This window comes from Perissodus microlepis, chromosome 15 (assembly GCF_051167445.1).
Source record: "Perissodus microlepis isolate ML-2025 ecotype Zambia chromosome 15, ASM5116744v1, whole genome shotgun sequence".
Classification (NCBI taxonomy): Eukaryota; Metazoa; Chordata; class Actinopteri; order Cichliformes; family Cichlidae; genus Perissodus; species Perissodus microlepis.
Genome location: NC_140475.1, coordinates 3,967,153 through 3,979,883, shown reverse-complemented (window position 1 = coordinate 3,979,883; position 12,731 = coordinate 3,967,153). Strand labels below are relative to the sequence as shown.

Genomic DNA, 12,731 nt, shown 5'->3' with positions numbered 1-12,731 from the left:
GAGCAAAACAAAAAAGAACAATGCAGAAAGTTTTAACAGAAAGAATTGTTCTCTGTACTGAATATATTCAGCTTGTAATCCTGTAACTGTGAATCATCCCCGCTGCACACCTTTGCCTGCTCCCGGAGGAAAAACACAAAAGCACATGCACCTCCTGCTATATGGGAACAGTTAATTTAGCTAATTACTTTATAATTATTACTTAATTCACTGTTCATCACATCTCATTAGCTCATCTTTTTGCCTCGCTCACTTCGTTATGGACTAGTATTCGTTTTGTATAAGGCATTTTGAGTAAAGCAACGAACGCATCAACCAACCAGCATTCAAGTGATGTCGGAAACATGGGAACCGTCAGTTCGGACTGCTTGAAACACACCGGCGAGGGGTGAAAGTATCAAAGAAATCTCGGCTTTCCTGTGACGTCCACGTTGCTGAGATGTGACATTTATGGCGCGGAGCACGGTTCTTCGTCACACTGTCACAGCTGGTGTCCTTCAGGTTCAGTGACGAGTTAAGTCGTGGCAGCACGTTGCCTCCGAGTTGTGCGTGTGTTGGCACGTCAGACGTGCTAAAAATCAAACCAAAGCCTTAGTAGGCTTACTTGGGCCCTCCTTTTTTTTAAGCTGTCATCAGCTCATCCTATATGTCGAGACTTTTTTAAAATATTGAATCTCCAATGGTACGCTGGGATCGATAAGACAAAGCAGGTGGCAGATGTTGTGATATTTTTCCGTCTGTAAAGGGTAAAATATGAAAAGAGTTTTTTCTAAGCATGTATAGTTCAGTGGACGTTTCATTTCTGTGCTGCTTTCTGGAGAAAGAAAGTATGAAGAAAGCACTTTATTAGAGTTAGTACTGCCTCATTAGCAGGTTGGCACCGCACTGTAAAAAAGGGTATTTGAATTGTAGTTGATTTAATCCAATGTTTTAAATGCTTATCACCCAGCATTTTACTGGTGATATATCCCTGTAGAGGGATGACACACACATAATAAGAAATATAAATCCGTATACATCTTGGATGGTTTTACACCAGCATTGAAGTTATTACACCTGCTTTTTTGTTGTTGTTTCCTCCTCGAGTCTGTGTGGCCTTCGTGTTATCTGACACGACTGTTTGACAGGTATCGACAGAGCCAGTATTACCTCTGTACCACTGCAAGGTCTTCAGACCTGATTTTGGTGGGGATCAAGATTTCTTGCAATTTTATAACAGATACTGCAGAGGGTCTCTGAGTTTTATTTCAGTAGGAAATGAAAATGCGTACCATGAGGTGATTTGTTTGCTCCTTTTAAAATGATTTCAGCTCTCCCTTGAATTATTTTGGAACATAAGTCATGTCCCAGTTAATCCTGCGGTGCATCTGTTGTAGAGCTCACTCTAGTCTCATTAATTGCAAAGGGGAAGATAGATTTGCTTGCTTTATTCTTCTCATTTACCAAAGTGAAATAGAGAAACTTGTCAGCGCTCCCAATTTCAAAATCGCCTCTTAAATTCGTCGATTTTCACTCTGATACTAATTTGATGGACTGCTTTTTTAACACCAGGAGTATTCCTGCTAAAAATGTGTGCCCTGTTAACTGATGTTTATACCAGCAGAACCTCCCACTGGTTCTATTTTCTATTACTATGCATATAGTAAAGTAAATAGCAAGAATAGGCTTAAGCTCACAGCAGTTTCTTGGGCAACTACTTCCTCCGAGGAGAACAGAAACCGTCCTCCCATAAAATCTTTTTTTCTTGTAGCTGAAGTAGCTGCATCAGGCAAGGAGGAGATTCTTTGAATTGTAATGTCATAACTGCAGCACTGAATGTAAATGTTAACCTCCTGTGAACTATATCCAGTTTGACTTGAAAGTAGCTGTTTATGTGTTATTTATTCTATTGGCTTCAGAGCTGTGACACTGGCAACTTTTCCCACATCTGTGTGCATGAACAGAGCAGATATGACCCGATATTGCAATGCCTGAAGGAAGGAAGGGATATGTTGATGATCTCTTGTTTGCTGTCCACAGGAGAATCCTGTGGACAGCAAACAAGAGCACCTTATTAAAAACCAGGATATGACCGCTTGTCATTTACTGTCCCCCCTCGCCTGGCTAATGAGGAAGCCTCTACAGCAGCCAGGACCAGAGACTTTTTTTGTGTTTTCACAAACACCAAGAACAAGAAGAGCGTAGCCTGACATCCTGTCACACTGTTACAACAGGCCAGTGGATGCTTCCAGGGCCTGTTGTTTATGTTCTCCCTCTTCTAAGCCTGTACTTGTATTTGCTTCAGCCTAGTTCTGCTGGTGCCAATTGTTTGTTTGCACTTGTGTATTGGACCAGGGGGCATACGTGGAGGTTAGAATATAACGTGCAGGACAGAGCAGCTTTATGCTACTCCAGGTCTTTTTTGGCTTGTCTATTGTAGAAGGAAACAAAGGCTCAGGCAGCGTCTTTGAGGGGTACAGGTTCCTTTTTTCTGCTGTGATGTCTCCCCCCGGCCCAGTCCAAGCCTCCTAGCAGCAGTGCTGGGACTCCAGCAGTTCAGTTCACCAGATGCAAGCAAGGGAAATAGTAAAGCGGCCTCATCATGGACTATTCTCCAAGGCTATATGGTGCCACTGCTCTCCTACAGGCTGAAATCAGGACAGCTAGAGACTCAAGGGGTCTTGAAGATTTGCTTGAGCTACTTTGCTGGGAGTAGGTGCAAAAAGTTGAGACGTCTCTGGAAATGAATGTGGCGGTGATTGTTAGAGGTATGTTTAAGAGACTGTTTAAAGAAATAGCTTTTGAAAAAGACCCAAGCTGGATTGGGTTACACATGACATTTGATGGTTTTTATGTATAACTATTTAGTTTGCAGATGGTGTCTTAGTATCATGATGGTGGTGATGAAATTGTGTATCTGCTAAACACTAAATGAGGCCACTGAGGTTTTGTATTTATTTATTTACTTATTTATTTTGTGATGGTGCTAGAAAAGATTACTTTTTTTTTTTCTAACACAACTAATTTCTTAAAAATATTCTAGGAATACCACATTTTTGAATTTGGAAGTATTAAATTTTAAAATAAGAAAACAATATTTTGTCATCTGTTAAACATACTAATCTGAAATCAAACATTTTTAAATTTTGAATTGTTATTGTTTTTATTGCTATTATTCTGGTTCGTTCTTAAAACGAGAGAACGAACCAGAAACATTTTGGTTAAACACATAAATTAATTAATTAATTAAAATTAAAATATATGAAGATATATTTACTTAAATGTTTGTATTTTAACAATTTAATAAATTTAGACAAACTTTATCACTTTATTAAGACAAAAATATGTATTTCCTAAAGTAATTAAAGTGTAAAGCAGTTTTCCTAGATTAAAAAATATATATTTTTTGAGAATACATTTTATTTTTCATAACCAAATTGATTGTTGGACCATATTAATATCCAATGAACATGATATATTAGCTAGCAGCAGTTATTGAAAGAAAGACCTTTGTTGACTTTTTTAAGAAGGAAAAATGTATTTGAAATATAATATTGTAAAAATGTACGAACATGAAGATACAGATTCTAATTTATTTTACATCCTAATATTTACTTACATTTTCTCTTAGTTTTGCTTAAATTAACACAGGCTGATGCTTTTTCTTAAAAAAAAAAAAAAAAAAAAAAAAGCTCAATCCCACAACAACATGAAAAATTTGATGTATGTTTACATTTTTTAAATTATATATAACCAAAATTTAAATGAGCAAGCTTTGGCTCCTCGAAGGGAAAAAATATATATCAGTCTAAGAAAATGTTCTTACAAACAGTGAATCTTTTTGGCTTTTGTACTCGGGTCCTAAAACTTACAATACAGAGATTATAACATCGCCCAGCAATTTGTGCTGACAGTGAACTTTTGACCATTACTCTACCTGTAAATGTTGTGTGTAGGTGTATTTAATTTGTGCAGTCACAAAGACTGAAAAGTGTTTACTCCGTCAAAGTCAGAGAGGAAAACAGCTTTTTTTCTCCCCTAAATATTTCATGTTGCATTGCAGTGGTTTAGAGTCTGTCACAAAAACGCACCAATCCATGAACACACAATTAATATCAGATCGTTTATTCGCTTTCCTTTTCATTCCTAATTACCCCATTTCTTAATTCCCCCTGACACTGTCGTTGTGTTTATTGGAGGTTTTCAGGGATTCTGTTCTCTTCGATGGTGAGACATTTTTGATGGAGCCAAAAACTGTGAAAGCTTTTTGCTTGGAAAGAGCTTCTTTGTGTGCTTATGAACCGTGTACTTGGCCCACTGTTCTTATTCTGCTGTGTGTCTCTCTTTGAAATGAAATTTCTCAAACATCCCTACTTATCAAAAGGCTTTTGTACAAGGAAGCCCATTTTGATCAGACTTCCTCAGTCCAATCTACTTCAGTCCTTTGTGTGTGTGTGTGTGTGTGTGTGTGTGTGTGTGTGTGTGTGTGTGTGTTAATCTTGCTTTACTTTATCCTGCAAATCAGTTTTGATTTAAAATTCTTATGGAGGTTAAATAGATTTTTTTTGCAGTTTGTCACTATAACCTATTAATATTTTTCCCAAAAGGTAGTCATTAAATTATGTTTCTACCTTGAAAGCACTTTGATATAAATTCTTTAATTTTATATTGCTTACATTATTTATGTTGGTTATTTTTAATGCGGTTGGTTTATCAAAATAGTTTTGTAATTCTTCAAAATGCATTAAAAACAGCAGCAGTGTTTAAAATTAAATAAATTTATTGATTCCCACAATTTGTACGTTTTTGTCATTACACGGTGCTAAAAGAAGCTGTATCTTGTGGTCATGTTGGAGATTAAAAGTCATTTATTTTAGCAAAGGAAAATGATGACTCACTGCCTCTAGTTAAAAAAAAATGCAAAAGCTAAAGATGATGATTATGGCAGGGTTGTACATTGAGTTATTGATCTGCTAGCATGGTTTGTTCTGGGTAATTAAGCTGCGAGTGTTGGTGGGAATTGATTGTTGAAAGTTTAAAAAAAGAACGAAAAGGTCAGAATGAACACATCAGTGTCTGTTCTGCTACGCTCCAAGAATCTGAATCAATGGAAAGATACGTGTGAGCGATTGAATGTTTACTTACAGCATTGATATCACGAATTATTACTTAGTAGGTAAAAAATTGTAAATATTGTATTTCACCCTTTTTGGGAAACTGGCTTTTCAATGTTGTTGTCTTTTTTTCCCCCAAGGAAAAATTGTTTCATCGTTACTCTTTTTGTCCCACTTTGTCGGTACATCGCTGGCTTTCTTAGCCATCAAAAATAATGCATTATAATAATACAAAATAATATTTGTAAGAGCCGAGCGCTGGAATATTTGATCCACTCTGATTTTTATAAAAAGGCGTAAATAACTGCGAGTTAAATTTCAAAATTTGAAACCATTTTATCGATTTTTTTCTTGGCAGGAGAAATAAATACAAGGCAGTTTCTGTGAAAAACACACAATGGCTGCTCCACTTTGTGCCGTTTTACTGAGGTACATGTTCAGTTTTGCCGTTGAGTTTTTAGGTAATTGCAAGCAGAAGCTCAAGGAGCCGACAGGCTACTCAAAACAAACAGAAAATAATGCAAGAAGATGCTTCTGAAAAAATATATTTTTGTTTAAACACAAAATGGTGGGTCTGCAAGGCGCATGTAAAATACATGTAGGACCCCAAAATGGCTCCAAGTTCAGCAACCAATGGTGTGCCGAGTTGCCCCCCAACAACTGCCTATCGGCAGCCCGGTCGGTGGTTTACTACACCTTATAGCGGTGCATGCTGATAGGTCACTGGAAATCACACCCGTGAACCCCATTGGCCACAGCGCGGAGATATTCGACTGTAGAGTTACTAGGCTGAACAGCAGAGTTGGCACCGTTCATACCCCCAACACGGTGCGTCTGCCAATCATGAACCCCGGTGAAGAGTAGTGTTGTTACAGTGAATTACTTAGGGGCCGGGACACGTGATCGCTGCGCTCGGGAATTATGGCGTGTTATACCTCTTTCTTCAAACCACCTTTTCACCCATCTGGTGCCACCCTGTCTTACAGAGCTTGACAGTCCTAAAGAGTATTGAGACGTCTGGTGATTCAAAGATACCGTGGCTCCATTGAGAGTGGCTCTGCCTCACCACACTCCAAGCCAAAGCTGAGAATGGGGACGCCATGTGCAGTTTCATGGTCCCCGGTGGTGATGAGTTGTTTCGAGGGCGCTCACCAGTCCACCCTAAAGACACCATAATTAGCTTTTCCATCAGGCATTCAGGTGTATCTGCATGGCTCAGGGGGAGGCGGCCATTGTTTCCTGACAAGTGGACTTCTCCGTTTCCCCCTCTCACTTTCTCTGTTCTGGATGGTATGTGGTGCGGCTGATTAGAGGTGAGAGCCATATCGGTCGCTGGAAATTCAGTAATGCAAACTGCAAACTACTGTATATTCGCTATTCACAGCCCATGCCCACACAGTAATAAGATAGCTGGCCGACTGACAAGCAGCAGTGGAGTGGAATGTGGAGAGTGGAGAGAGATGGATGAAAGACAAGGCAAATGGCAGCCTTTGTGTTTACGTGCGAGTGTGTATGGCTCGCTCTAACCGTGCAGCTGTGCATCCAGACGCATTGTCCAAAAAAATTGCATCTCATTATTTCTTCCCCCATTTAGTATTCAGCAAGTTTAATAACTTGGTCATTCTCTTTCTGGCCATTAATTCCTTGATGTGATAACTCTGAAGGATGCGCCGCTCGGAGAGAAAGGATTTTTACCAAAGCACGCCTCTGAATTGCACCTTATTTGTCATGTGTCTTTATACTGTATAATTTCAGCTACCAAATTAATTCAGAGCTGAGCTCCCAGTGTCAGACAGGAGAATGGAGGGAGCTAAATGAGTAGATATTCTAGCCAAAGAGAGGGGCGAGTGTCATTCCAGGTTAATTAAATCCCAGCTTTGAGGCGTGAACACAGACCTCTTTCGGGAAAAACGAAAGAAGAAGAACTCTTATTTCATCTTGTGTGTCACCGGTACGATCATAAGTCTGATCATTGTCCCACATCTCTCAGCTGCGCAGCTGCGTTGAGCGCATGTTTGTTCATAAACACGCGCTTCTTGGGCTTGTTACACATGTCGTGATTGACAGGTGACTCACCATTTCCATTGTTCAGATCGCTTTGTTTGCAAAGGTAGCGTGTGCAGATTGGCTCCAAGATCGAGGAGAATTTATCTCCTTTCTTCATCTAAATCATTGTATATCTCTCACTCTTAACGGAGGATGTAGCAGGCTGTGCTTTGTACCAAACAAGTGTTTACTATGCCTCACAGGCTCTGTTATTGCTAAGGCGACAGTATAGAGGGCGGCTCTCTTGTCCCCCCCACTCCTCAACCCACCCATAATCATGATGTTCCACATTATGGTGCCTGTTTGGCTCTCAGTGCTCTCTTTTTAGTGGCGTTCTCGATAGGAGATTAACAACGCAGCGGTGTTGGTTATCCCTCCTAAAGCTGTAGAATAAGTTGCTAGCCTCCCGCTGATTTTCACTCTCAGCAACCCCTCATGGTGCCTCATTAAGATGCAGAGAAACGAGCGCCTCCGACCCAACGCTACAGTAAGGCCAGGCTTAAACGAGGCGCTGCTACACCACAACTCACGCATGTTTCCTCAGTGGGTTTTTTTTCCCTAGTGTTTCTTTCCAGAGATGAAGACGAGCATGGGTGCGGGTGGGTGGGTGTATTTTTTTCTTTTCCTTGGACGTTGTGTGAGAGAAGGGCGTTTTGGGGGATTTGGGGATAAGCAGTTGTTCTCTCAATGAGCAGCATTTGAAGGTCAACTCCTCTCCGACTAGGACATTAGCGAGAAGCCAAAGAATTTTTATTTCAGTATGATTTAATGCACTGACAGTGTTTCTGTTTTCAGCCTCTGTTAGAAGCTTTTCGGCCTCTCTCCATTGAAGTTCTAGAGCTGCAGTGTAAATTTGCCAAAGTCAAACACAGTCAAGCAAGTGTTTCCTCATAATGATCCGTGTTTCTGATCTCATTGCTAGCTCTGTTATCCACGAGCATGCACATTCCTTGGTACACTATCCAATATGTGAGCTACCTGTTCTGCTTCCTGTTTTTAGAGCCGTACTTTGCTTTGATTCTGCTGAAACGTTTGTACAAATCTTTACTTCTCTGTCATTTTAATGAACATTGTTTCTTAAGACTGACCGGCAAGTGTCGTGTTCTACAATCTGCACTTTTCAGCGTTTGTTTCGTTTTTGCTTTCCTGTTGCATTGCTTTTTTTTTCTGCACATGTATGTTCGAAAATGAGAGAGAAAAGAAAAACTCTAAACCCAAATGTGGCATTGTCTGTTTCTTTTTCTTGTTCTACAGAGATGTTGAAGGAGTTGAACCAACAGCGCAGAGCGAAAGAGTTTACAGACCTGAAAATTATTGTTGAAGGCAAAGAGTTTGAAGTCCACCAAAATGTTCTAGCTTCCTGCAGCTTGTATTTCAAGGACCTGGTGAAAAGGTTTGCCTTCGCTTCCCCACCCCCTTACCTTCCACCTTTCCCCCCTTTTCCCACCAGCTGTTGATCCAATCTGTTTTTTTTTTTCATAGGGCGCATTTGTGTCGCTTTTTTTCCCTTCCCCTCTCTCTCTTGCAGGTGTGTGAAGACTTTGGTTCCTAGCACAGGGCCAGCAGCCATTCCTTCCTCTTCCCACTCAAATGAATGTATCTGAAAGTGGAGGGAAAAAGCAAAGTCCCCCCCCCCATACACACACACACTCGTCATTACCTTTCCTCCCCATGTAGGGCAATTTAACCACATTTCCATTTTAACGAGCAGTGAAAATGTTCCATGACTGGGAATGTTTTAAAACTCACCAAAGGGCCAAAACAGAAACAAAACTCCACGTTGGGTGGCCGCACTGTGAGCAGAGGGATTGTTGCCTCCCATGCTACTATATTTTTCCGTTTCTGATTTCTTGAGTATTTCAGAACAGCCTTTTCATATGCTAATACACCTTGGTTAGAGTGATATAAAAGACATTTCAGAGTCATAAAGGACGAGACAAAAAGCACATCTAAGACCACCACTTTCACAGGTTAACACCATCCTTCACTAATGTATTCATTTGATTTTGATCCAAGTATTCCCCCAGTGTTACGCCCTTCATACTGCATACTTTTTTTGTTTTTGATTCCGGCTTCACGGGCGTGTTTTCGTTTCGCCGCTCAGCATACTTGTGCATGTGTGTCGTCGGTGTGAGAGTGCGTCAGGTGCAGACCGCTTTAATCTCTCTGTATGTGTTTGCGCACGCATGTAGTATGACTGTGTAAAGTTTGATAGCACGAGCATCTGCATTGTTTTCCTGGAGAGGTAAAACCATGAATCCCTAATGTCCTCATCCTTACTTCAAATCCTTGCAGGTGCTTTCGGCATAATTGAGAGTGCCCTGGACCCAAAGTTACTTTGCCACCTTGATGTTGTTTTTGAGTGTGTGTGTGTGTGTGTGTTCTTGCTCGCATGGCTAGGGATGAAGCGCTCAACAAAGACAAGCGGTCGCGAGCGATAGCTAGAAAGCCTTAGAGAGGTTTGCCATTTTGCCCCGCAGTCATGCTGCCTCCACAGCGAGCCCATCAGAGAGCACAGAAGCTGCTTATCTGCTGCCGCGGCCTCCTTGCTCACCACCGATACACTTGTTCCTCCTGAATGAGGATGGAGTGAGGAAGACCAGAGAGAGACCAGAGGTAGAAAAGCAACAGAGCCACGTCTGCGCCAGCACCACTCATCTCCATGACAGCCACACATCCCATGAATAAAATACAGACACAGTCTGCCTTTGACCTTGACAATAGCAGAGAAGCTTCCTGAGAGACCGGAGTGACTTTGGATAGAACTGAAGCCCCCATGCTGGTCAACCTGTCTATCAGATTGTCTCGTCGGTGGCTCTTATCTGGGACGTAGCCAGATCATTTATGCACTAAGACAGGGGCCCTGAAAGACACCCAGGGCTCCCAGAGGATCAGGCTGAATTTCATCAAGCTCATCTTTATGCCTGCTGCTGCCTGCTTTGTCTGATTTTTCTTTTTTAATTTGACAGTTTAATAGAGTAAGTTCTCATTAATTGGTTAATTAATTGTAAAACTACTTTGATTTATTGTCATAACACTGTCATTTTTCAAGAGATAATGTCTAAAATAGAAATTCTCTCATTTGACTTGAGACTGAAGAATATCTAATGAATTTGTTACACTAATTGTTAATTTTGGAAGACGTCTTTGCTTTGATGTAATGAAGTCATGATCAGCAGCGCTACGTGAACATGACGCCGCAGCTTCGCTGAGACCGTCTTTGATTTTATAAGACACGTGGCACCTTGGTTTTATGGAAATGCGAATTGGCAGGCAGCGAGAAGTTGACAGGAAGGGGAGAGAAAGGGAGCGCAAACAAGAGAATGAAAAGTGTCTAAAGAGCATACAGAGATTTTTTTTTTTTTTTTGATACTTGGCTTTGAGGCGTTCGCAGCAAGTGACGCAAGCTCAGACAGAGAAGAGCAAAGAGAGCCAAAGGCCCGTCTGTCACCGAGTTACGGCCTCCCATGTGTCGCTCAGGTCACTTTCTTTCACCGGGGCCGGGATTATGCTGATGCCGCACGTGGCTCGGTACTGTCCACGTCTTTATGAGGTCAAACGAAGATGGGAGAGAGAGAGAGAGGCTTCTTTGATGCCGTGTACCACAGCCTTCCTCGCCCAACTCATTCAGGAGGCGTTCACTACGGCTCAGATTCCTGCCTCCTCTCATAAACCACCTTTGTGTATGGGTGTGTTTGAAATTGTGAATCCGTACGTACTCAAATGGACTTGACATAAAGCGTGCTGCTGAAGTTTTATCACGTGTGTGTGCGTGTGTGTGTGTGTGTGTGTGTGCATGCGTAGGATTCAAGGACATAATATCCAGGCACGCTGTATTAGTCAGACTAGTAGAGATGTAATACTGTAGGGTGAGGGAGTGCACATCACACTTTTTTTTTTTGGCCCACCCACACACACACACGCACGCACAGACAGCAACCCAATGACTTATTTACGAAATTAAAGCGTCTCTTGGCACCGTGTCAGTATTTAGCAGCGTGGTTTGCAGGCTCCACAGCAATTTGAAACAGTGCTGAAAATGTCACAAAAAAAAAAGAAAACCACACATTATCCACCTAAGTGGACTACAAATACACTGATTAGTCTTCATTTCAAATTCTCTTTTCAGCAGAATCCTAAAATGTCTTTATTTCCTCTTTGCAGCGTGCTGCTCCACTGCCCACCCTCACCCAAGCAAATCAGCCTCCCGTCCCCACCCCACCTTACCTGGAGGATGTAATGCCGCTTGGAAGTGTGAGCACACGCTTGCCCTCGCCTCCCCCCTTCCAAAAACCCATTACGTTACTCTTTTAAAGGGCCAATGCACCTAGCGAGGAGGCAGATCGTCTCTAGTAATTCCATTTTACCCCACGGGATTTTCCAATAAGTGTGCTCGCAAGCATTTCATTTATGGCCACTGCATCCCAGCACCACACTAATGTTAAAAATAAAAAAATAAATATTAAAAAAAGCTCCAGAATCAGCTCTGATACATGTTTTGGTGCCATCTGCTTCCCTGCTCTTCTTCTGTCAGTGTTGACCCATGAGGTTTTTTGTGCCACTCAGAGCACTCTGACTGTGATGGTAGGGGGTTATTTTAAAGCCCATTACTGTGTGGACGGCTGTGTGAACTCTGCAGCTCGGTGTGCACGGTTTAGCCCTCTGCAGCACCATTCAGTCAGATGGGGAGACAGGTTACTGTAATACCCCATTTTTGTTTTGTTACTTTAAATATTTCGTACGGCATCTACGCGAGTAAAGGGTTTGTTTTGTTTTTGTGTTTTGGGTATTGATTCGATAAATCGTTACTTTTTAATGTTGCTTTCTTTTTAGGTGACATATGTAACTGAAAACCAAATTAAACACACACGATTGCATTCAGGCTTTTTCACCTTATGTTCATTCAAATAATTCAGAGAGCATGTCAGCAGTTTTTATTGGACCTACTTCTTTTTTTTCTGTTGGCAGAAAGTAGTTCCAATGAAAAATGTACAACAATGGAGTCTTTAGAGTCTGACATTCTTGGAATAATTGTTACTTTGTGACCACTGACAGTATGAAAGATGGACATAGGTACCGTGACATGCCCTTTTTAAAGCTTTGAGATGAGCCTACTCCATCTTTTTAAGACCAGCGGGTGGAGCTGACTGTGCAAGTGCACACTCATTGGCTGACGTCTCGTCAAATCTCGTTTCTGAAACTTAGAATGACCCAAATTTACAAAATGGACTTAACGGTTTATTCACTATGGCTAAATTGAGAGACTGAGTCCATAAACACACCACAAAAGTATTTATAGAAGTCAAGTTCGAGGGATGTTTTCTCATTGACCTCTATTGGACTGGAAGTCTCTTTTCAACCACACAGATCGCCCCCTGGTGGCCTTTGAAAAGACTGCAGGTTTGAGTCGCTTAGACGTTGGCTTAATTTTTCGGACCTGGAAGCTACATTATCTTTTATAGTGTGTACGTTTGTGAGTTTTCAGCACTGTCCAAATTATAGGTTTAATTCTGACTAATTCTAGCTTCTCGAAATGGAAAGTGAAATCATGAAATTGAGATATTTTAAAAACGGTGAGACCCTGCTGAAGTC

At 41.3% G+C, this 12,731-nt stretch overlaps 1 protein-coding gene across 6 annotated transcripts in view; it reads left to right on the top strand.

Moving 5' to 3' along the window:
• The window catches only part of klhl29 (kelch-like family member 29), a 254,720-nt gene that overhangs the window by 149,910 nt on the left and 92,079 nt on the right, over positions 1 to 12,731 (top strand). For all 6 annotated transcript variants that reach the window (XM_084953380.1, XM_084953381.1, XM_084953377.1 and 3 more), the window contains one exon: positions 8,394 to 8,532. In XM_084953380.1, the coding sequence (XP_084809506.1) occupies positions 8,394 to 8,532 (139 nt within the window). The remainder of the gene's footprint in view (positions 1 to 8,393; positions 8,533 to 12,731) is intronic.